The sequence below is a fragment of the Anolis carolinensis genome, unplaced genomic scaffold (genome assembly GCF_035594765.1).
Source record: "Anolis carolinensis isolate JA03-04 unplaced genomic scaffold, rAnoCar3.1.pri scaffold_12, whole genome shotgun sequence".
Taxonomy (NCBI): Eukaryota; Metazoa; Chordata; class Lepidosauria; order Squamata; family Dactyloidae; genus Anolis; species Anolis carolinensis.
The window spans coordinates 19,526,921-19,552,963 of record NW_026943823.1 but is presented as its reverse complement, the minus strand read 5'-3'; the positions used below and the strand labels follow the sequence as shown (position 1 = coordinate 19,552,963).

Below are 26,043 nucleotides of genomic sequence, written 5' to 3'. Positions count from 1 at the left end.
GCCATTGCAGTGGATGATGAAGCAACCGCTCCCTTTGTGGCTGGAATCAAGCATACCCTCAGGAAGCTGGAAGCTGGAGAAGGTTTAAATTGCCTCTGTGTCTGTCTCTGTCTCTGTTCTATGTTATATGGCATTGAATGTTTGCCTTATATGTGTACAATGTGATCCGCCCTGAGTCCCCTTCGGGATGAGAAAGAAGGGCGGGATATAAATACTGTAAATAAATAAATAAATAAATAAATAAATACATAAATGCAGTAGAGTCTCACTTGTTTTTCAGTTGGAATCATGGGAGTAAAGCACAATAAGAAGTAGGAGCTCTGAACAAGATTGCTGGCCCATGTTCAGAGTTCCCTCCTTTCAGGACATTTCTGTCTCTTTTCAACCACAAAACATCTGATGAGCTCCATGCCTCTCCATGCTTGGAAATAGGGCCAGGCTTTAGCCCAACTGGTTAATCACCAGCTGCAATAGATCTTACCAATCGAAAGATTGGCAGTTCAAAGCCCTGGTCAGGTTGACCTTCAGGCCAGTTCACTGCCCACCTAAGCAGTTTGAAAACAGCTGTGAGTAGATAAATCAGGTACCGCTTAAGTGGGGAGATATTTTATGACACTATAAAAAGGAAATTCCAGAAAATGCCAGCGATCATAAGAAAGGAGGAGGTCTGTGATCTGAACTCTTCAACATGGAGGATGGAGCGACAGCACCCCCCTGTGGCCAGAATCGAGCACAACCTCCAGGATGCCGAAGATGGGAAAATGCCTACATATGCCTCTATCTGTTGTCTGTCCTATCTGTATAACGGCATTGAATGTTTGCCATATATGTATGTCTCTGATCCACCTTGAGTCCCCTTCAGGTGAGAAGAGTGGAAAATAGATGCTGTAAATAAATTAATAAACAATAAAGAGGCTGAAGTGCCCTACGAGGGGGAAATGTCTCAATGTGTTGAGATCAATTGCCGGCGTTCCCTCCTTTCAGGACATTTCTGCCTCTTTTCAACCATGAAGGGTTATGCATGATGGTCGGAAGTACTTTAACTCATGTGATGTGCTCCGTGCCTCTCCATGCTTGTATTTTAATTGTGTTATGATATGTTGTTTTTATATTTTGTTACATTGTATTGTTCTGGGCACGGCCCCATGTAAGCCGCCCTGAATCCCCGTTGGGGAGATGGTGGCGGGGTATAAATAAAGTTTTATTATTATTTATTAAGTGTCCTACGACGGGGAAATTTCTTAGTGTGATAAGGTGGTTAAACTGCCATGGTTCCATGCTACGTAATCCTAGGAGTTGTCATTTTAGATGGTCTTTAGCCTTCTCTGACAAAGCGGATCAATTCTTCACCAAACTACAACGCCCAGAGGACCATAGCATGGAGCCATGGCAGTTAAAAGTGGAGGAGAGAGTAGATGCAAAGAAGATGAATTGCATTTTCTGTCGCACCTCAGGTTAGCTTCACCTTGCTAAAGACACCAGGCTGCACACAGAATGTAGTCTTTTGTAGTTTATTAGGATATAGGGAAAAAGCAGTTCATAAAAGACAAAAATATACCGTGTTTCCCCAAAAATAAGACAGTGTCATATTAATTTTTGCTCCCAAAGATGTGCTAGGTCTTATTTTCAGGGGATGTCTTATTTTTCCATGAGAAGAATTCACATTTATTGTTGAACAAAAAAATTAACATTTATTATATACTGTACAGTAGTTGTCATCACAAACCAGCATAACCAGAACAACTGTGAATCCAATCAAGAATTTATTGTTACTACCAATATTTCCATGTACAACACTCTATGGTATGTACATTTACCGATCTTTCATGCTCTGGTTTTCTGTTTGGCGGGCATGTTTCCAAACAAAAATTTTGCTAGGTCTTACTTTCGGGGGAGGCCTTATATTTAGCAATTCAGCAAAACCTCTACTAGGTCTTATTTTCTAGGGATGTCTTATTTTAGGGGAAACAGGGTAGTTCCAAAAGATAGTTGCAAAACAAGGCTGTAAGAAACAAATCCATGGAAACAATAGACATAAAGCAGAGTCCTTTCCATAGACAACAAAGTCCCAGAAACGAGGTTACATCCAAGCCATAAGATAACACAGGAAAACAGTCTTGGTTCTTGATTCAAGCGAGGAAATTGCTTTGACGAAGATTTCCCTTTCAGCCAACTGCTTTAATAGCATAACATGAAGGCATTTCTTGGCCCTTTGACTTTCCTCTTATTTGCTATTCTAAGACTTCTGTGCAACCCCTGAAATTCCAGACGACTAGCTCGATCCAGAGATGTGGCGTCATCGTCAAGGCCACTGGCTTCATTAGTGTTATCAGGCTGAGGCTGGGAGCTGCTCTCCCTTTCTGCTTCTTGCACCTGAAAACCATCATCAGTAACAACATCATTTCTTCCCGTGGAAAAACCTCCTTGCTCCACATTTTCTTTTTTTCTTTTTTTTAGATAGTTTTTATTGTGCTTTTATCTATAATTACAGTGAAAGCGAGGGAAACAATGGTGTATAGAAAGTGGGATGAAAGTATTTATTTATTACAACATTTATATCCCGCCCTTCTCACCCAAGAGGGGACTCAGGGTGACTTACAATAAACACACATATAAAAATTATACACATATAATTTTTTTTAAAAAAACACACATATAAAAGTAGAGAACAGAAACCAAGAAGAAAAAGAAAATAAAACCAGGAGAGAAAAGAAAAATAACTAAATAACTTGAAAATGGATAAGTAAATAATAATAATAATAAATAAGGATAATATAAAAAAAGAAAAAAAAAGAAAAATTTGAATGACTTCCCATTGACCTCTTGAGGGTTTTAAAATCTTATAGTCTGTTTTCATCTCTGGTATTAACAGTCTTGTTGTTTTGCCTGCTCCACATTTTCCACAGCAGGAACACCCTTCACTTGATTCCCATCATTCCCATCAGAGTCATCTTGAAACTCATCCTGAACCTGAATCCCATTATCTGGGGGGCCGGGCTGTGGCGCAGCTGGCTAGTAACCAGCTGCAATAAATCACTACTGACCGAGAGGTCATGAGTTCGAAGCCCGGGTCGGGTTAAGCCCCCGACCATTAATAGCCCCGGCTTTCTGTTGACCTATGCAGCCCCGAAAGACAGTTGCACCTGTCAATTAGGGAAATTTAGGGACGCTTTATGCAGGAGGCTAATTTAACTAATTTACAACACCATAAAACTGCCAGCAAAACACGAGAATAGGAATGAGGAAATACAGCCACTACTGGATGGTTAAGCAACAGTTCCCCCTGTGGCCGGAATCATGAAGCTGGAAAAATGTTAAAAAATGCCTCTGAGTCTGTCTACTATATGTTGTTTGTCTGTTGGCATTGAATGTTTGCCATATATGTGTTCATTGTAATCCGCCCTGAGTCCCCTTCGGGGTAAGAAGGGCGGAATATAAATACTGCAAATAAATAAATAAATAAATAAATAAAAAGTAATGATAATATAAAAAAATAAAAAAGAAAGAAAAATTTGAATGACTTCCCATTGACCTCTTGAGGGTTTTAAAATCTTATAATCTGTTTTCATCTCTGGTATTAACAGTCTTGTTGTTTTGCCTGTTCCACATTTTCCACAGCAGGAACACCCTGCACCTGATTCCCATCATTCCCATCAGAGTCATCTTGAAACTCATCCTGAACCTGAATCCCATCATCTTGAAACCGCATCCCAGAATCTTCATCAGAATCACACAGAACATTTTCTTCGGGGAGATGCATCAGTTTCTATGTCACACACAGCACCGTTCCACTTCTGCTAAATGTCATGTTGCCATTATCACCTGGCCATGAGTTTTCAAGAGTGTGATGAAAAAAAGACAACAACCAAAACCGAACATAGCTAAATCAGAGTCCCCGACCAATGGCAGATCGCATCAGCTGGCCAGGGAAATTATCCCACGAAAATGGCATTAGGGAGTAATTGATAGCTAAAACAGAGGAAGCCTCAGGGTTGAGGAACAGAGGAGACTTGGCACTGGATAAACACATTGCTGAAAAGGAGCCAAGATGAGAAACCAAGGTAATGCAAAGCACGGGAAAGCAGCTGGAGTTGAAGCTAGTTTAAGAAAGAAGTGCATAAATAATCCAAGTAAACGTAAGCAATGAAACTGATTGGGGCATTTTGGAAAGTGGTGCCCTAGAGCTTGTTGCCATTGATCGACCTAAGAATTGCTTTTAAAAATCTGGATTGTTTCTAATGGCAGAATTAAGAACTTTCCCTTCTTTGGACATCAATCAGAGCTGGAGATTGCTTTAGTAGACTCCGATCTATACAGTTTGCACTGCATTACATGGTCAGGACTGACTTATATCATATTATATGGGCCTACATTCTCTGAGCCTCAGAGGACGGCAAGGACAAAGCTCTTCTGAGCCAAGCTTGCCTGGAAAACCCTGTGACAAGTTCACCTTAGGGTTACCAGAAGACAGAAGTGACTTGAAGGCACATGATGACAAACATAAATCCATTTAAACAAACAGGATTTTGCTTGCTACAAAACAGGAAAGCTATCCAATGCTTGCTTTTAAAAAACAACATTTGTAGCAGCGGTTTAGATTAAAACCTTACCCAAGGAATAATGACTTCCAATCTAGTTGTAATAGCAAAATATTAAATCCACGGCTTGGCACGGGTCCCAGTGTGCATGTTCAATAGGAAGCTCCCTTGCTACCCAGATTGTATAGATGGCCTTTGGGGGCATCTTTCATTACCTATGGTCTTATGAAACCATCGAGGTGGTCTTTGAGGGCCCCTTTCCTTATCTATGGTCTTCTGATGGCCTTATGAGATCATCTCGATGGTATTTGAGGGTCCCTTTCCTTATCTATGGTTTTCTGATGGTCTTATGAGATCATCTAGATGGTCTTTGAGGGTCCCTTTCCTTATCTATGGTTTTCTGATGGCCTTATGAGATCATCTAGATGGTCTTTGAGGGCCCCTTTCCTTATCTATGGTCTTCTGATGGCTTGATGAGATATCTAGATGGCCTTTGAGGGTTCGTTTCCTTACCTATGGTCTTATGAAACCATCTAGATGGCCTTTGAGGGTCCCTTTCCTTACCTATGGTCTTATGAGACCATCTAGATGGTCTTTGGAGGTCTCTTTGCTTACCTATGGTCTTATGAGGTTGTCTAGATCAGGGGTCCCCAAACTAAGACCCTCCAAGCTCATTGACCTGGCCTCTGTCCTAAACTTTAGACTTAGGGTTGAACTCAGTCTGAAACGACTTGAAGGCACGCAACAACAAAAATCCTAATTTTTTGCTATTTCATCCTAGTCCGGCCCCCCAAAAGTCTGAGGGATCGTGAATCGGCCTTCTGCTTAAAAAGTTTGGGGGCCCCTGCTCTATGCAATGGAAACTGAAGAGCTGCCTAGTGCTGAACTGCCTAATAACCCTCCTCATTTGTTAGACTGTTGTTTTTTCCTCCCCGCTCGAAGGAGCCTGCCTGCTCCTTCCATCTGCAATGAATGGGAAGTGAAATGTTTTGCATTCTCCTAAATACGTCAAGTGCTCCATTGTCACTCTGCGAAATACCTTTGCGTTCCTACTTGGGGAAAACTTTGAAAGAACAAAGGCAGAAAGAGCTGACAGGTAACCCTTTCAGCCTTGTGCTGCAGTGACAGAAAGCACGGTGGATTTACAGAGCATAGCTAATGGAAAGCATGGAAAATACATTAGTCTGACATCACGGAGGAGGGCGGGGGGGAGGCTGCTCCATTTTAAAAGCTGCTATGAAATGATGGACCAAAAGGTCCCAGGTTCAAATCCCGGGAACGGAAAGCGCCCGCTGTTAGCCCCAGCTCCTGCCAACCTAGCAGTTCGAAAACATGCCAATGTGAGTAGATCAATAGGTAACAGCTTCCGGCGGGAAGGTAACGGTGCTCTATGCAGTCATGCCTATGGTCACATGACCTTGGAGGTGTCTACGGACAACGCTGGCTCTTCGGCTCAGAAATGGAAATGAGCACCAACCCCTAGAGTCGGTCTCGACTGGACTTAACGCCAGGGGAAACCTTTACCTTTACCGTATGAAATGATGGATCCAGGCACACTTTTTCCATGGATTCCAATGAGAGGAGGACCAGATACATGGTGATATATCATAGATATTATTTACCGTATATACTTGAGTATAATCCGACCCGAATATAAGCCAATAAATGATTTCCACCCTGGTGGGAAGCTTCCCATCTACAAGATGAACTATCATAGTGATGAAGATGGAAAATAAGGTTGGGCAATAACACATCCCTGATTGACACCTGATTCCACTTTAAATGGGTCACTTTGGGAGTCATTGCTATCCAAGACTATTGCCATCATGCCATAGATATAGACTGGGGTGGGTGGTTAAGGTGTTGTATTTAATGTGTTGGCAGGGCCGCTCTTTGCACATCAGTCTCGTAACATCAGAAAAGGTTGTTTATAAAGTGTAGGATGAACTCATACAAGGACCAATTGTCAGAGTAATGCGCGCAGCGTAGTAGCTACTACTACGCAGAACGAAGGGACGTCAGAGACGATGTAAAAAGTATTTACAAAGTTTACTGAACAAAACAAACAGACTTGCAGATGATAGACACAGGACTTTCAATCTAGGCAAACAACACAGATCTTCTCAGCAGGCAGAACAGATCTCATCTGATGCAATCAGCTATATACAAACACACTTGTAGTCTGGACACTCCTCTCTGGCTCCAGCCACATATCCAAGGCCAATACAGCTTCTTACCAAATTAACTATTTACATACTATAGCATTTCCTGGATGATGCAATACATGCTAGACACAAATTTCATTTAAACACTACCTATACACAAATCCCATATTAACAATTGTGGTCTTGTAGATTGAGAGGCACATCAGGGCTCCTTCAGTGACATTGAATAAGTCTCTCATTCCCATAGGAGAGCAAAGGCAAAACCTTCCTCTCACCATGCTAACCCCGTGATAGGTTCACCATAGGTTGGCCATGTGTCAGAAGCAACATGAAGGCAAACAGCAACAGGAACAAGAAGGCACTGAGGGCATTTTAATAATAATAATAATAATAATAATAATAATAATAATAATAATAATAATAATAATGGAACTTATGCCTCAAGTACCACCTCCCAGCAGCAAAGAACTGGTGGGATCACAAACCTGAAAAGATAATGGAAAATGAGCACGCAAAGATACTGTGGGACTTCCGAATCCAAACTGACAAAGTTCTGGAACACAACACACCAGACATCACAGTTGTGGAAAAGAAAAAGGTTTGGATCATTGATGTTGCCATCCCAGGTGACAGTCGCATTGACGAAAAACAACAGGAAAAACTCAGCCGCTATCAGGACCTCAAGATTGAACTTCAAAAACTCTGGCAGAAACCAGTGCAGGTGGTCCCGGTGGTGATGGGCCAAAAGATCTCAGCCGGCATTTGGAAACAATAGACATGGACAAAATCACGATCTGCCAGCTGCAAAAGGCCACCCTACTGGGATCTGCGTGCATCATCCGAAAATATATCATACAGTCCTAGACACTTGGGAAGTGTTCAACTTGTGATTTTGTGATACGAAATCCAGCATATCTATCTTGTTTGCTGTGTCATAATAAAATAATAATAATAATAATAATAATAATAATAATAATAATAATAATAATAATAATCAACTTTATTTATACCCCGCCACCATCTCCCCAACGGGGACTCGGGACAGCTTACATGGGGCCATGCCCAGAACGATACAATATAACAGAATATAAGTAGAACAACAAATCATAACACATTAAACAATACAATAAATGATAATATACACTACATTAAACAAAATCAAAAGAACAATAAAACAAGGGCGGGCCACATGAACACTAAGATTAAAACTCGGGTGAGAAAGGAAATAAGAGTAACAATAATAATAATAATAATAATAATAATAATAATAATAATAATAATAACTAGCTGTGCCCGGCCACGCGTTGCTGTGGCGAAGTCTGGTGGTATGGGAAATAAAGTATTGAGGAATTGGTGGTAGTTAAGGTAAAGGGTAAAGGTTTTCCCCTGACATTAAGTCCATTATAAATGGGTTATATAGGGCCTTGAGTCTGCACTGCCATATAATCCAGTTAAAATCAGATAATCTGTATCTTATAGGCAGTGTGGAAGAGGCCTAAGTGAAGCCTAACTCTGCCTGTCCCCTGGGCTGAGTGGGTTGCTAGGAGACCAAGTGGGTGGAGCTTAGCCTTCTAACTGGCAGCAATGGGATAAAAACAATTATTCCTCTCCCTCTAATTAGGACTTTAATTTTCTTTTCTTTTTGTTGTATGAATGTAGAGGCATGGATGCGGGGTTGTGCTGCCAAGTTTAGTGTTTCTGGGATGTGCAGTTTTGTTGTTTTGTCCTAGGCTGAAATTTCATTACCCTTTTATATATATAGATAATAATAATAATAATAATAATAATAATAATAATAATAATAATAACAACTTTATTTTTATACCCCGCCCCATCTCCCCGAAGGGACTCGGGGCGGCTTACATGGGGCCTTGCCCGATAAAACAATCAAATATCAAAACACAGCAATAAAACAGTTATCCAATAAAAACATCAATTACAGTAAAAACAATTGTTAAAATCAACATAAAACATACAATATTAACACTGGAGACTAATTCATAGAACCCAGGCAAAGTGCAACATGTGCCGAAATGGGGAAGGTAATTTCACAGTTGAAATGGACAAAGTGCAAAATAGCATTGGCAACAATAAGAAGTAATTCTCTGTGGCACTTAACACATCAGTCCTGTACGAAAAATCTCTATATATAAAAGAGTGATGGCATCACGGCGACCCACAAAACAACAAAACTACAGGCCCCCCAACCTTGAAATTTGACAACACAACCCATCATCCACGCCTCTAGGTTGATACAACAAAAAGAAAAGAAAAATAAAGTCCTAATTTGAGAGAGAGGAATAATTGCTTTTATCCAATTGCTGCCAGTTAGAAGGCTAAGCAACTTGGTCTCCTAGCAACCCAATAAAAAATAATAAAAATTAAATACAATAAAATACTATAATAACAGACAATAACTAAAAATAATACAAGAAAATAATAAAATATAATAAATAAAAATATAACTTACAATAAAATTAATAAAAAATGCAAATAACGTCAAATAAAAATTACACAACAATTTTTAACCAATACCACCACCACTTTGCCACAGCAACGCGTGGCCGGGCACAGCTAGTAATAATATAAAGTCTTTCCTGCAGCAGAGGATGGCCATGTTACTAAACATGGCTGAGTTTAAAATACCGAGAGCAGGCTATTTTTAGCTCCAACCCAAACCCCCTCCCTTCAATGCATGGAAAGAGCAGATCCGAATTAAATAAATAAGATTCAACCGTTATGACTGGGAGCAAGGGCTTTTTCTCTCTCGTTCTGTTTCCATGACATCCGATCTGGCAATGCTTGGCATCCCGGGTGGGATTTCTGCTGGGATGGTGACAATTCTGCCGGCTTCATATGGGAAAATATTCGGCATCATTATAGGAACCATTGCGCTTCTATGAAGCCCCTGAATGGAGAGACAAGACAGGAGTTCTCCATCTCTGTCACACACTCTCTCTTTGATTCTCTGTCTCAATATTATTATCGATCCATTCTTTTTAAAGGCGCTTCTGGCTATTTTTAGCATCGCGCTCTGCTTTCGAGACGCATGGCCGTGCTGTACAGAAAGGCGTCAGTGGTAATCGTGCGAAGGTGGCTTGGAAACAAGGAAATGCCTTTGAAAGGATAAGCAATGGGAAGACGATGGTGGGAGATTAATTTGAGTCCTCTGAGTTGAAAAAGAGGGGGGGGCGGCACAGATAATCTACCGTATATAGAGTATAAGTCGACCCGAATATAAGCCGAGGCACCTAATTTTACCACAAAAAAACTGGGAAAACATTGACTCCAGTATAAGCTGAGGATGGCAAATTTCAGAAATAAAAATAGATAGCAATAAAATTACATTAATTGAGGCATCAGTATACTCGAGTATAAGTCGACCCGAATATAAGACGAGGCACCTAATTTTATCACAAAAAAACTGGGAAAACATTGACTCCAGTATAAGCTGAGGATGGTAAATTTCAGAAATAAAAATAGATAGCAATAAAATTACATTAATTGAGGCATCAGTATACTCGAGTATAAGTCGACCCGAATATAAGCCGAGGCACGTAATTTTATCACAAAAAAACCTGGGAAAACATTGACTCCAGTATAAGCTGAGGACGGTAAATTTCAGAAATAAAAATAGATTGCAATAAAATTACATTAATTGAGGCATCAGTATACTCGAGTATAAGTCGACCCGAATATAAGCCGAGGCACCTAATTTTGCCACAAAAAAATTGGGAAAACATTGACTCCAGTATAAGCTGAGGATGGTAAATTTCAGAAATAAAAATAGATAGCAATAAAATTACATTAATTGAGGCATCAGTATACTTGAGTATAAGTCAACCCGAATATAAGCCGAGGCACCTAATTTTGCCACAAAAAAAAAACTGGGAAGTCAACCAATTTTATTATTATTATTATTTTATTATGACACAGCAAACAAGATAGATATGCTGGATTTCATATCACAAAATCACAAGTCGAACACTTCCCAAGTGTCTAGGACTGTGTGATGTATTTTCGGATGATGCGTGCAGATCCCAGTCGGGTGGCCTTTTGCAGTTGGCAGATCCCAATTTTGTCAATGTCTATTGTTTCCGGCTGAGATCTTTTGGCACGGCACCCCGTGTGCCCATCACCACCGAGACCACCTGCACTGGTTTCTGCCGGAGTCAGATCGAAAAATCAACTGATGACCCAAAATGCAGACTGTGCAAGGAAACCGACGAAACCATTGATCATATCCTCAGCTGCAGTAAGAAAATTGCACAGACATACTACAAACAGAGGCACAACTACGTGGCCCAAATGATTCATTGGAACTTATGCCTCAAATACCACCTCCCAGCAGCAAAGAACTGGTGGGATCACAAACCTGCAAAAATTATTATTATTATTATTATTATTATTATTATTATTATTATTATTATTATTATTATTATTCTTTTCTTTTCTTTCTTTCTCCCCCCCCCCCTCCGGTTTTCTCTTTTCACCTATTTTCAGAACCCTTCCACCTCCCTCACTTTCCTATCAATATATTGTTCCTCCACTTTCAATGTATTATGTTTCTTTACAAAATAAAAAATAATGAGTCAAGATGAAGACCTGGCTATGTGAGCAAGCGTTCAAAGAATAAGTTTTGTTGGCTTCGACTCGGTCTGGACTAAGGTTTATGTACAAGGTTTTTGTGGATGAATGGCTCAAGTATTTTGTATTGTTTTAAAATCTGTATTTAACTGCCGGGCTGTGGCGCAGGCTGGTGAGCAGCCAGCTGCAACAAATCACTCTGACCAAGAGGTCATGAGTTCGAGGCCAGCTCGGAGCCTGCGTTTGTCTCTATCTCTGTTCTATGTTAAGGCATTGAATGTTTGCCTTATATGTGTAATGTGATTCGCCCTGAGTCCCCTTCGAGGTGAGAAAGAAGGGCGGAATATAAATACTGTAAATAAATAAATAAAATATTGTTGTGTATTGGCATCGAATTCTGCCAGTTTTGTAAGTCGCCCTGAGTCCCGTCGGGTGAGAAGGGCAGGATAGAAATGATGGGGAAAAAAATAATAAATAAATAAATAATTATTAATAATTAATAATATAATATAATTAATTAATAATTAATAATAATAATTAATAATAATTAATTAATAACCCATCACCTAAAACAGATCCTTCAAACATGCCTGCACAACTCCACGGGTACAGTCCTCCCAGCTCAGAAAACACACAAAAATGAAAAGATATCATATAGATCATATAGATTTTTGTGGTTGTTTCCAGACAGAAAAAAAGAAAAACTGAGGCTGCATTCTTTTAAGCAGTGTCACATCCCAGTTCGCAAGAAGTATGACCCTGACACACCTAGATCAGAGAGTCCATTAAAACACAGAGAGAAAAGTATACAGAACTCTATTTTTATGTATGATGTGTACTCCTAGACTTCATTTTGTCCCTGGAAGATTTATGGGCTCCTAAAAAATTCAAGAGAATTTAAATTGCCCTGTCTTGCTCACATCATTCATTACTTTTTCTTGATCTCTTAAATATTCTGTTAGAACAACGGCTGGAAGTGTTGTAATGAAAAATGGGTGATAATGAGATGAACAGTGTACTTCTGTTACAGTCTTATTAACAGCAGGAAAAAAGGACGTACCGTATATACTTGAGTATAAGCCGACCCGAATATAAGCCGAAGCACCTAATTTTACCACAAAAAAACTGGGAAACCATTGACTCCAGTATAAGCCGAGGGTGGTAAATTTCAGAAATAAAAATAGATACCAATAAAATTACATGAATTGAGGCATCAGTAGGTTCAATGTTTTTGAATATTTACATAAAGCTCAAATTTAAGATGAGACTGTCCAACTCTGATCAAATCATTATTCTCATCTTCTTCAATGTCAATGTGCTTATGTATCCTTTTAATAATAATAGAGTAAAATAATATATGTAATAATAATAAGAATAATAATAAATAGAGTAAAATAATACATGTAATAAAAGAAAGAGTAAAATAATAAATGCAATAATAATAATAATAATATCAGAGTGAAATAATAAATGTATTAATGATAATACAGTAGAGTCTCACTTATCCAACATAAACGGGCCGGCAGAACGTTGGATAAGCGAATATGTTGGATAATATGGAGAGATTAAGGAGAAGACTATTAAACACCAAATTAGGTTATGATTTTACAAATTAAGCACCAAAACATTATGTTATACAACAAATTTGGCAGAAAAAGTAGTTCAATACGCGGTAATGCTACGTAGTAATTACTGTATTTACGAATTTAGCACCAAAATATCACGATATATTGAAAACATTGACTACAAAAATGCGTTGGATAATCCAGAATGTCGGATAAGCGAATGTTGGATAAGTGAGACTCTACTGTAATAAAATAGAGTAAAATAAATGTAATAGTAGCAACAATAATAGAGAAAAATAATACATGTACCATATATTCTCGAGTATAAGCTGACCCAAATATAAGCCAACCAGGACCCTCACCCGAGTATAAGCCGAGGGGGGGGGGCTTTTTCAGTCTTAAAAAAAAGGGCTGAAAAACTAGGCTTATACTCAAGTATATAAAGTAATTTCTTTTCAAACAAGGAATACCAGAATGATGATGGGAAGATGTTTAGGGCTTCCCTAATATTGGAAGGGAGGTTTAGAAATACAAAACACTGTGTAAATGGACAGTTTCCTATTTGAATACATGTACTTTCAAGTTCACACTAAAACCTAGAATGTATTTACTGCTATTCAGGTTTTCCAGGGAAAGATTCCCAGAGAGAACGTATGAATAGGAGAGTCAGTTGTATTAAGCAGTGCTAGAAGCAAAGCTAAGCAACGATGCATCTTTCAGAGTCTGGGCATGTGCCATTTCCCTCCTCCAACCTCTTTCCAAAAAGTCATTTATTGCTCAGTTGTTACGCATACGGTATATGCCGAGGAATTAATCTCAATAGCAAATTTGAGTAGAATTCCAGCAAAAGAGCAATTAGTTCTCCTCCGAATGTCAGTCTGTTGCCATGAATTGCTAAAGGAGACACGATCTCTTGTTTGGACAGCCGGGCACAAATCCACTCTTTGATCTCCTTTGACTGGGACACCGATGATGGAGTCTGAAAAGTTCTGACAACTAATTAGCTGGTTCAAAGACAACTTATTAAAAAAAAGGAGGCTCTCATCTTGGTCTTTGCAAAGGATAGATAGACCATGCTTTTGAATGTGCTGGAAACTTGGCAAGCGGTGAATGAGGTTGAGTAGGCTTTCCAGTGAAGATCTGAAAGCACAGGAGGGAAAATGAAGTTCAGGGATTGTGTAATATCTTGAAAAGTACCCCTGGTGCCATTCATCCTCTGCTTACATCTGCCTGCCCAAGTGCTGGGGCCTTACCACTTACAAAAATAGTGGAATGTATTTATTTATTTATTTATTTATTTATTTATTTATTTATTTATTTATTTATTATTTCCATTATTTCTATCCTGCCCTTCTCACCCAAAGGGACTCAGGGTGGCTTACAAAACTGGCAGAATTCAATGCCAATACATAACAATACAAAAGAATAAAATACAGTAGAGTCTCACTTATCCATCCTAAACGGGCCGGCAGAACGTTGAATAAGCGAATATGTTGAATAATAAGGAGAGGTTCAGGAGACGCCTATTAAACATCAAATTAGGCTATGATTTTACAAATGAAGCACCAAAACGTCATGTTATACAACACATTTGACAGAAAAAGCAGTTCAATACGCAGTAATGTTATGTTGTAATTACTGTATTTACAAAATTAGCACAAAAATATCACGTCATATTGAAAACATTGACTACAAAAATGCGTTGGATAATCCAGAACATTGGATAAGCGAGTGTTGGATAAGTGAGACTCTACTGTATAAGCAATTAAATACAGATTTAAAATACAGTAGAGTCTCACTTATCCAACATAAACTTGGGCTGGGCTGTGGCGCAGCTGGCTAGTAACCAGCTGCAATTAATCACTACTGACCGAGAGGTCATGAGTTCGAAGCCCGGGTCGGGTTAAGCCCCCGACCATTAATAGCCCCGGCTTTCTGTTGACCTATGCAGCCCCGAAAGACAGTTGCATCTGTCAATTAGGGAAATTTAGGGACGCTTTATGCAGGAGGCTAATTTAACTAATTTACAACATCATCAAATTGCCAGCAAAACACGAGGAAAGGAATGAGGAAGTACAGCCACTACTGGACAGTGAAGCAACAGCTCCCCCTGTGGCCGGAATCGTGAAGCTGGAAAAAAATGTTAAATGCCTCTGTGTCTGTCTATATATGTTGTTTGTCTGTTGGCATTGAATGTTTGCCATATATGTGTTCATTGTAATCCGCCCTGAGTCCCCTTCGGGGTGAGAAAGAAGGGCGGAATATAAATACTGTAAATAAAATAAATAAATAATAAACGGGCCAGCAGAACGTTGGATACGTGAATATGTTGGATAATAAGGAGGGATTAAGGAAAAGCCTATTAAACATCAAATTAGGTTATGGTTTTACAAATTAAGCACCAAAACATCATGTCATAAAACAAATTTGACAGAGAAAGTAGTTCAATACGCAGTAATGCTATGTAGTGATTACTGTATTTACGAATTTAGCACCAAAATATAACGATATATTGAAAACATTGACTACAAAAATGCGTTGGATAATCCAGAACGTTGGATAAGCGAGTGTTGGATAAGTGAGACTCTACTGTAATACAAAATACTTGAGCCATTCACCCACAAAAGCTTGTACATAAACCTTAGTCCAGACCGAGTTGAAGCCAACAAAACTAATGAAATTATCGATATTCATAATGAAATAATCGATATTCATAATACCGCGTTTCCCCAAAAATAAGACAGTGTCTTATATTAATTTTTGCTCCCAAAGATGCACTAGGTCTTATTTTTAGGGGATGTCTTATTTTTCCATGAAGAAGAAATTACATTTATTATATACTGTACAGTAGTTGTCATCATAAACCAGCATAACCAGACAAACTGTGCATCCTATCATGAATTTCTTGTTGCTACCATTATTTCCATGTACAATAGTCTATGGTACGTACATTTACCAAGCCTGCATGCTCTGGTGTTTTGTTCAGTGGGCATGCTTCCAAACAAAAACTTTGCTAGATCTTACTTTCAGGGGATGCCTTATATTTAGCAACTCAGCAAGACCTCTACTAGGTCTTATTTTCAGGGGATGTCTTATTTTCGGGGAAACAGGGTAGTGTGAAGCTCCAGGGAGCTGAGCTGAGAAGGATAGTTTTTTATTGCGGCTGCTATAAATCCAGCCAAGCTCTCCAACCTCATAGTTACGCTTTCAGCTGTTTCCTTTCCTTTCCATCTGCCCCATCTCAAAAAGTCTTGTGTGCTCTTTCCTCTGAATTTGGATGCTGGATAAGGAACAGGTGCTTTACGCAAGCCGTGCTCCCTAGCGAAATTCACAGCCTTGTTCAATGTGGCTGAGCGTGTCTTAAAATAAGCAGTGCCCTGTTTTCCCTTCGTGTTTGTCGATGGGCATCACACTTGGAGAAGGAGGTAGACAGCTTGGAACAGGTCCAGAGGAAAGCAGGGAAAAGGAACAGGGTGTTTGGGCTGGAAAAACGAGAGGGATTGGGTATGTTTAGCCTGAGCGGAGAACGTCTGTGGGTGGTGGTGCAGACAGGAGACCTTTTTCTCAATCCTTGAAGAGCTGCCTTCCAGAAGAGAGCTCAGAGAGCCACTTTTGGAGAACTACGAACTGGCTTGACAGCAGTGTGTGCGAAAAAGACCTTGGAGTCCTTGTGGACAACAAGTTGAACATGAGCCAACAATGTGATGCGGCTGCTAAAAAAGCCAATGGGATTCTGGCCTGGATCAATAGGGGAATAGCGTCTAGATCCAGGGAAGTTATGCTCCCCCTTATTCTGCCTTGGTCAGACCACACCTGGAATACTGTGTCCAATTTTGGGCACCACAGTTGAAGGGAGATGTTGACAAGCTGGAAAGCGTCCAGAGGAGGGCAACTAAAATGATCAAAGGTCTGGAGAACAAGCCCTATGAAGAGCGGCTTAAAGAGCTGGGCATGTTTAGCCTGCAGAAGAGAAGGCTGAGAGGAGACATGAGAGCCATGTACAAATACGTGAAGGGAAGTCATAGGGAGGAGGGAGGGAGCTTGTTTTCTGCTGCCCTGCAGACTAAGACACAATGGAACAATGGCTTCAAACGACAGGAAAGGAGATTCCACCTGAACATCAGGAAGAACTTCCTCACTGTGAGAAAGGCTGTTCGGCAGTGGAACTCTCTTCCCCGGACTGTGGTGGAGGCTCCTTCTTTGGAGGCTTTTAAGCAGAGGCTGGATGGCCATCTGTCGGGGGTGCTTTGAATGAGATTTCCTGCTTCTTAGCAGGGGGTTGGACTGGATGGCCCATGAGGTCTCTTCCAACTCTACTATTCTATGGTTCTATGATTCTATACGACTCGTCATTCTCCCAGCCATCGGAATGATATCAGGTTTAATATGATTAACTCTTCTGCCAACCTAGCAGTTCGAAAACATGCCAATGTGAGTAGATCAATAGGTACCGTTCCAGCGGGAAGGTAACGGCACTCCATGCAGTCATGCCGGCCACATGACCTTGGAGGTGTCTACAGACAATGCCGGCTCTTCGAGTATAAGCCTAGTTTTTCAGCCCTTTTTTAAAGACTGAAAAAGCCCCCCTCGGCTTATACTCGGGTGAGGGTCCTGGTTGGCTTATATTTGGCTCAGCTTATACTCGAGAATATATGGTACATTTATTATTTTTCTCTATTATTATTGGTATTATTACATTTATTATTTTTCTCTATTATTGTTGTTACTATTACATTTATTTTACTCTATTATTATTATTATTATTATTATTATTATTATTATTATTATTATCAACACAACGACGTTGTATGGCACAGCAAACAAGATAGATATGCTGGATTTCGTTTCGCAAAACCACAAGTCGAACACTTCCCAAGTGTCTAGGACTGTGTGATGTATTTTCTGATGATGTGTGCAGATCCCAGTAGGGTGGCCTTTTGCAGTTGGCAGATGCAACCAAGAGCACCTAACCCATTAGCATTATGGAGAATCAAACCCAAACGAAGTCTATACTGGCTCGGTCGTCGCCCAGGATAAAAAGGACCGCGGTGGATGCTGCTGATTCTGGACATCCATCGACAAGTGGGCTACGGAATCATCAAACCCCAAATGAACAGTCACAGAAGCGGCAAAAATATACAATGCCAGAAAACCGCATTATTATTATTATTATTATTATTATTATTATTATTATTATTATTATTATTATTGTATTTATTATTTTACTCTGATCTTATTATTATTATTGTTGCATTTATTATTTTACTCTATTTATTATTACATGTATTTTAAATAATAAATATATTAATAATACAGTAGAGTCTCACTTATCCAAGCTAAACGGGCCGGCAGAAGCTTGGATAAGCGAATATCTTGGATAATGAGGAGGGATTAAGGAAAAGCCTATTCAACATCTAATTAGGTTATGATTTTACAAATTAAGCACCAAAACATCATGTTATACAACAAATTTGACAGAAAAAGTAGTTCACTATGCAGTAATGCTATGTAGTAGTTACTGTATTTACGAATTTAGCACCAAAATATCACGATATATTGAAAACATTGACTACAAAAATGTGTTGGATAATCCAGAACGTTGGATAAGCGAGTGTTGGATAAGTGAGACTCTACTATATTATTTTCTCTATTATTGTTGCTGCTGTTACATTTATTTTACTCTATTTTATTATTATTAATATATTTATTATTTCACTTTGATCTTATTATTATTGCAATTATTATTATTATTATTATTATTATTATTATTATTATTATTATTATTATTACATGTATTATTTTACTCCATTATTAAAAGGATACATAAGCACATTTACATTGAAGAAGATGAGAATAATGATTTGATCAGAGTCGGACAGTCTTATCTTAAATTTGAGCTTGATGTAAATATTCAAAAACATTGAACCTACTGATGCCCCAATTAATGTCCAAACTACAGGAAAGGAGATTCCACCTGAACATCAGGAAGAATTTCCTAACTGTGAGAGCTGTTCAGCAGTGGAACTCTCTGCTCCGGAGTGTGGTGGAGGCTCCTTCTTTGGAGGCTTTTAAACAGAGGCTGGATGGCCATCTGTCAGGGGTGCTTTGAATGTGATTTCATGATTCTTGGCAGGGGGTTGGACTGGATGGCCCATGAGGTCTCTCCCAACTCTACTATTCTATGATTCTATCTATATATATAAAAGGGTAATGAAATTTCGGCCTAGGACAAAACAACAAAACTACACATCCCAGAAACACTAAACTTGGCAGCACAACCCTTCATCCATGCCTCTACGTTCATACAACAAAAAGAAAAGAAAAATAAAGTCCTAATTAGAGGGAGATGAATAATTGTTTTTATCCAATTGCTGCCAGTTAGAAGGCTAAGCTCTGCCCACTTGGTCTCCTAGCAACCCACTCAGCCCAGGGGACAGGCAGAGTTAGGCCTCACTTAGGCCTCTTCCACACTGCCTATAAAATATAGATTATCTGATTTTAACTGGATTATATGGCAGTGTAGACTCAAGGCCCTTCCATACAGCTATATTACCCATTTATAATGGACTTAATGTAAGGTAAAACCTTTACCCTTTACTTTCACTACTACCAGTTCCTCAATACTTTATTTCCCATACCACCATACTTCGTCACAGCAACGCGTGGCCGGGCACAGCTAGTGATTCTATGTAATTTTATTGGTATCTATTTTTTATTTCTGAAATTTACCGCCCTCGGCTTATACTGGAGTCAATGTTTTCCCAGTTTTTTTTGTGGTAAAATTAGGTGCCTCGGCTTATATTTGGTTTGGCTTATACTCGAGTATATACTCATTGACAGACCCCCACCTGGACATGAAAAGCGCCTTAAATGTATATTTAAATGTATAATTATGCAGGTTTTTAATGTATATTTTAATTTTTATTGTAATTTTTTAAATCTTTGAACGATTTTAAATTTGATGTAAACTGTTTTTCTGATGTACATTGTAAGCCGCCCTGAGTCCCCTGATGGGTGAGAAGGGCGGGGTAGAAGTGATGTAATAAATAAATATGTTCCAAAACACTATAGACATGGAAGGCCAATCTTTGCAATAAATAAATAAATAAATAAATAAATATATATTTTAATAATTTTTATTGAATCTTTTTCACATACAGTGATTGCAGATAAAAACGGGGAAAAGTGAGGGTAGAAGGGGAAGGGGGAGAAGAAATAATGATAATAAGACAGAAAAAATAAATAAAAAAAACAGAATTTTTTTTTACAAAAGGTAAAGGAAAAAGAGAGGGGGTTGGGGAAGAAAAGAAAAACTTTTACATAATGAAGAAATAATACAACCAATAACAGGAACCTCCTTCTTATGGGAAGTTCTCTTCCCTACTTAAATTTATACATTTATACACTGTATGTAGCTATATCTTATCACTCATTTTTCTCAAAGTTCAGCAATTAATGCATTTTTTTTTTAAGTTTTAAGGTAATCATCTACTTTTTTCCAGTTTGTTTCTCTAACACTTTTTCCTCTTGTTTCTTTCAAAAGAAATGTAAGTTTGTCCATGTCACGTATTTCCCTTATTTTATTCAGCCAACTGTCTTTCTTCGGAACATCTTCACTTTTCCATTGCTTAGCAAAAATCATTCTTGCTGCTGTAATACAATATATGAATAAAATATCATCATTTAAATCAAAATTTGTATTTATATCTGTTATACCTAGTAAATAATATTCTGCTTTAAAAGGGAATTTTTGGTTCAAAATAATTTGTGTTTCCGCATGAATCATTTTCCAAATTTTTTTTCGATTTGTCACATGTCCACCACAGGTGGTAAAAAGAGCCCGTCTGGACTTTGCACTTCCAGCATTTACTATCATAATTCTTATAGATTTTTCCTAACTTTTGGGGGGTCATATACCATCTGTGAAATATTTTTAACCAATTCTCTTTTAAATCAGATGCATAGGTGGATAAATATATTGACTGGTTGCTAAGAACATGATGCCAGCCCTCTACAGAGAAAAACATGCTTTCTGGCACCAGATTGATTATCCGTACAGGAAACATCTTCTATGCATATATATCTATATATATAAAAGAGTAATGGCATCAGGGCAGCGGACAAAACAACAAAACTAAAGGCCCCCCCAACCTCGAAATTTGACAACACAACCCATCATTCACGCCTCTAGGTTGATACAACAAAAAGAAAAGAAAAATAAAGTCCTAATTAGAGAGAGAGGAATAATAGTTTTTTTCCAATTGCTGCCCGTTTGAAGGCTAAGCTCCACCCACTTTGCCTCCTAGCAACCCACTCAGCCCAGGGGACAGGCAGAGTTAGGCCTCACTTAGGTCTCTTCCACAGATTATCTAATTTGCACTGGATTATATGGCAGTGTAGACTCAAGGCCCTTCCACATCTATATAACCCATTTAGAATCTTATATTATCTGCTTTGAACTGGATTATCTTGACTCCACACTGCCATATAATCCACTTCAGTGTGCATACTAAACATAAAGACAACCATACAACAGACATTCAATACCACCACTAGCTCAACAATTTCTCACCAACACCACCAGACAACGCCACAGCAACGCGTGGCCGGGCACAACTAGTCTATATATATAAAAGAGTAATGGCATCAGGGCAGCGGACAAAACAACAAAACTAAAGGCCCCCCCAACCTCGAAATTTGACAACACAACCCATCATTCACGCCTCTAGGTTGATACAACAAAAAGAAAAGAAAAATAAAGTCCTAATTAGAGAGAGAGGAATAATTGCTTTTATCCAATTGCTGCCAGTTAGAAGGCTAAGCTCCTCCAACTTGGTCTCCTAGCAACCCAATAAAAAATAATAAAAAACACTAAAAAATGGATACAATAAAATACTATAATAACAGAAAATAACTAAAAATAATACAATAAAATAATAAAATATAATAAATAAAAATATAACTAACAATAAAATTAATTTTAAAAATGCAAATAACGTCAAATAAAAATTACACAACAATTTTTAACCAATACCACCACCACTTTGCCACAGCAATGCGTGGCCGGGCACAGCTAGCTAGTTATACTTATATACCCATTCTCTGCAGGGTTCAAAGATAGCCAACTTCCTTCCAAAGAGAACAAATTCTCTTCCTTCCTTCCTTCCTTCGCAGGCTAGATCCTTGTCGGATCTTGTGGCAAGCCTTCCTTGCCCGCTTTTGTGGCATGCTGCACCTGTTGGCAGGTTTGTCACCTCACGTCACATACCGGATCGGATTGCCATAAACATCGGCCAAGGGAAAGCTGTTTCATTGCAAAGCCTGTGCTGAGTCAGGGCTCAGGGTAACATTCTGGGCTGCGGTTCAATATGGAACGCTCAAGTAGAATTCTACACTGTAGATCAGGGGTCCCCAAACTAAGGCCCGGGGGCCGGATGCGGCCCTCCAAGGTCATTTACCTGGCCCCTGCCCTCAGTTTTATAATATAATATTTTATATCAGTTTTAATAATGTAATACAGGGGTCCCCAAACTAAGGCCCGGGGGCCGGATGCGGCCCATCGAAGCCATTTATCCGGCCCCCATGGCACAAGGGCAGAAGGGGGTTGGGCTAAATGACCCAAGGGGTCTCTTTTTCTCTTACAACCATTATTATTATTATTATTATTATTATTATTATTATTATTATTATTATTGACACAACGACATTGTATGACACAGCAAACAAGATAGATATGCTGGATTTCGTTTCACAAAATCACAAGTCGAACACTTCCCAAGTGTCTAGGACTGTGTGATGTATTATTATTATCATTGAGGCTGGGTGGCCATCTGTCAGGGGTACTTTGCTTGTGCCTTTTGGTGCACAAAGGCAGAAGAGGGTTGGACTAAAAGGCCCAAGGGGTCTCTTCCAACCGTCTTTATTATTATTATTATTATTATTATTATTATTATTATTATTATGACACAGCAAACAAGATAGATATGCTGGGTTTCGTATCACAAAATCACAAGTCGAACACGTCCCAAGTGTCTAGGACTGTGTGATGTTTATTATTAGCATTATTATTATTATTGCAGCAAACAAGATCTATGTGCTGGGTTTCGTATCACAAAATCACAAGTCGAACACTTCCCAAGTGTTTGGGACTGTGTGATGTATATTATTATTATTATTATTATTATTATTATTATTATTATTATTATTATTATTATTATTATTTTATTATGACACAGCAAACAAGATATATATATGCTGGATTTCGTATCACAAAATCACAAGTCGAACACTTCCCAAATGTCTAGGACTGTGTGATGTATTTTCAGATGATGTGCGCAGATCCCAATAGGACTAAATAGACTAAATGGTCCAAGGAGGTCTCTTCCAACCCTTTTTATTGTTGTTGTTGTTGTTGTTATTATTATTATTATTAACATTGAGGCTGGATGGCCATCTGTCAGGGGTGCTTTGCTTGTGCTTTCGGTGCACAAAGGCAGAAGGGGATTGGACTCAATGGCCCAAAGGGTCTCTTCCAACCCTCTTTTTCATTATTATTATTATTATTATTATTATTATTATTATTATTATTATTAATTATTGCTCGGTGGCCAACTATAGTCCGGCCCTCCAACGGTCTGAAGGATCGTGAACTGGCCCCCTGTTTAAAAAGTTTGGGGACCCCTGATGTAATATATTGTATATACATATAATATTGATAATAATATCATGTTATACAATATAATACTAATAATACCATATAATAATATTAAATATATGTTCTATATTACATATAATATTACAATATAATGGTATAGTTTAATATAGTAATATACTGTATAATGCTAATATTGTGCTATGCTAATAATATATTGTATGTACATATAGCTGCTCCGAGTCCCCTTCGGGGTGAGAAGGGTGGGATATAAATGTAGTAAATAAATGTAGTAAATGAATAAATAAATAATTTTTGACTTAGGCTCGCCCAAAGTCTGATATGACTTGAAGGCACACAACAACAACAACAGTCCTAATTAACTTGACTATCTCATTGGCCAGAAGCAGGCCCACACTTCCCATTGAAATCCTGATAGGCTTATGTTGGTTAAAATTGTTTTCATTTTTAAATATTGTATTGTTCTTTCATTGTTGTTGTTGTTGTTTTTGTTTTGCATTACAAATAAGACATTTGCAGTGTGCATAGGAATTTGTTGGATTTTTTTTTTTCAAATGATAATTCGGCCCTTCAACAGTCTAAAGGATTGTGGACCGGCCCTCTGCTTTAAAAGTTTGAGGACCCCTGTGGTAGAATGAATTCAGATTGACTCCACTTTCATTGCCATGGCTCAGTGCTATGGATTCATGAGATCTGTGGTTTTTACAGGATCTTCAGCCTTCTCTGCCTCACCAAACTCCATAGCACTGAGCCGTGGCAGTGAAAGCGAGATCAACGAGCTTTCATTCTACAGCAGTGGTTCCTGTTGGGAGTCACCCTGGACTACTCAAGTCTAAATGTAGTTAGATAGATGATAGAATTAAAAGGTAAAGGTTTCCCCTGACGTTAAGTCCAGTCATGTCTGACTCTGGGGGTTGGTGCTCATCTCCATTTCTAAGCCGAAGAGCCGGCGTTGTCCGTAGACACCTCCAAGGTCATGTGGCCGGCATGACTGCATGGAGCGCCGTTAGATAGAGTTAGATTGAGGGAATCCTTTCCCTGTTTCCAAAGCATGCCTAGACAGGCTTTACTGTGTTTCACTCTATCCTGTTTACGTCACATTCCTTACTTTGAAGTTAGTAGAAATGTGAATCTTTAGGGACACTAACTTCTCATTGGCCAGAATGTCTTTTATGGCCCCAATAAACTGGACCATGAGGTTGGAACCATTTTGGTTCTCTCTTCTCCTTTTGTTCTTCTAGCTAACAACACGTCCCGCCATTCCTCCTGGCAAGATGTAACGATTTAGACATTTGTTATTTTTCCTTTCTTGTTTTTCCTTAGAAACCAGTCTAGAGTAGACTAGACAGCTCCCAAGCCTTTCTATCTACAATGGAGTTCTTTTTACCTGAATAAATACTTTTTTAAACTTTTACTGAGACTCTGCAGTCCATTGCAATCCTAAATAGACAAAGGCTTCTTTTGCTCGCCCCGTGTAAGTAACTGTTGCATTTGAAAGCCTTTGCTTTTGCTACTCTGCTGATTTTTGGTGGAATCTCCCCCAGAGAAGGTTAAATTGAGCCTAACCGCTCAGAGATTACCACAACAGTTCTCAACCTTTTCTTTTTGACCAAGGACCACTTGACCAGGGACCACTCTCCAACATTAGTACCAAAAGGGTTACGAATCAGTTTTTAGGTCAGCTTTAGATTTGGTTTGGTTCCAAAAATTGCATTGGATAGACCACATCAGCTCTAGTTTCGGATACAGAACATATGCCATCCAATAGTCACCATCGCCTCACCCACAGAAAACCACATTTAATAATCTAGACTTGATAAAAGAAAGGGGGATTAAAAAAACAACAACAACAACAAACAAAAAACAAACAACCACAACGCTAAAAAAACAACCACACAAAAAAAACTTACATGTAAATAGTTGCTATATATATCCTGTTACTTCCAGAGCTCCGGGTGTGGTCCTTTTGATTTTCTTTTAGTCATTTATTTTTATTTTTTGAAGTTAAACAAGTTTAACTATCTTTACTTTATGCTATTATCCGAGGGACTTTCTTTAGTCCATCCTTATATAAACATTTATTTTTTCTTTTTGTAAAAATCCCTTCATGGGTTTCCAATCCGTTTTATTTGATGTTCTTTCCTGGGCTAGTTTTTGTGTTAATAAATCCTTATTCATCACGTCCATTTCTCCATGCTAGGTACTTCCTTTGTTTTCCATACTTGTGCGAGCACTATTCTCACCACCGTTTTTTTCAACTTGTGTATTGATACCTCATTTTCCCCCTCACCCCTTTCCCTCAGTTACCCTTGTTGTCTTACATGTGTTTTATTGTATCGAGAAATGAGAATCTTTGTTGTTATAAGAAATGTATGGAGTTGCTCGGAACCCTCTCAATAAAAAAATTTTTTAAAAAAATAATCTAAAGCTAATGTGGTCTATTCAATGCAATTTTCTGAATCAGCCTCCCACATAACCCCAGGAACAGGCCTAAAAACCATGACACTAAGGCACCC

At 38.7% G+C, this 26,043-nt stretch overlaps 1 protein-coding gene across 1 annotated transcript in view; it reads right to left on the bottom strand.

The window, feature by feature from the left end:
• Positions 1–9,698, bottom strand: part of f9 (coagulation factor IX) — a 34,139-nt gene extending 24,441 nt beyond the window's left edge. The window contains exon 1 of the mRNA XM_062963664.1: positions 9,439–9,698. Coding sequence (XP_062819734.1) covers positions 9,439–9,559 — 121 coding nt within the window. The 5' untranslated portion in view covers positions 9,560–9,698. The remainder of the gene's footprint in view (positions 1–9,438) is intronic.
• Between the last annotated feature and the right edge of the window lie 16,345 nt (positions 9,699–26,043).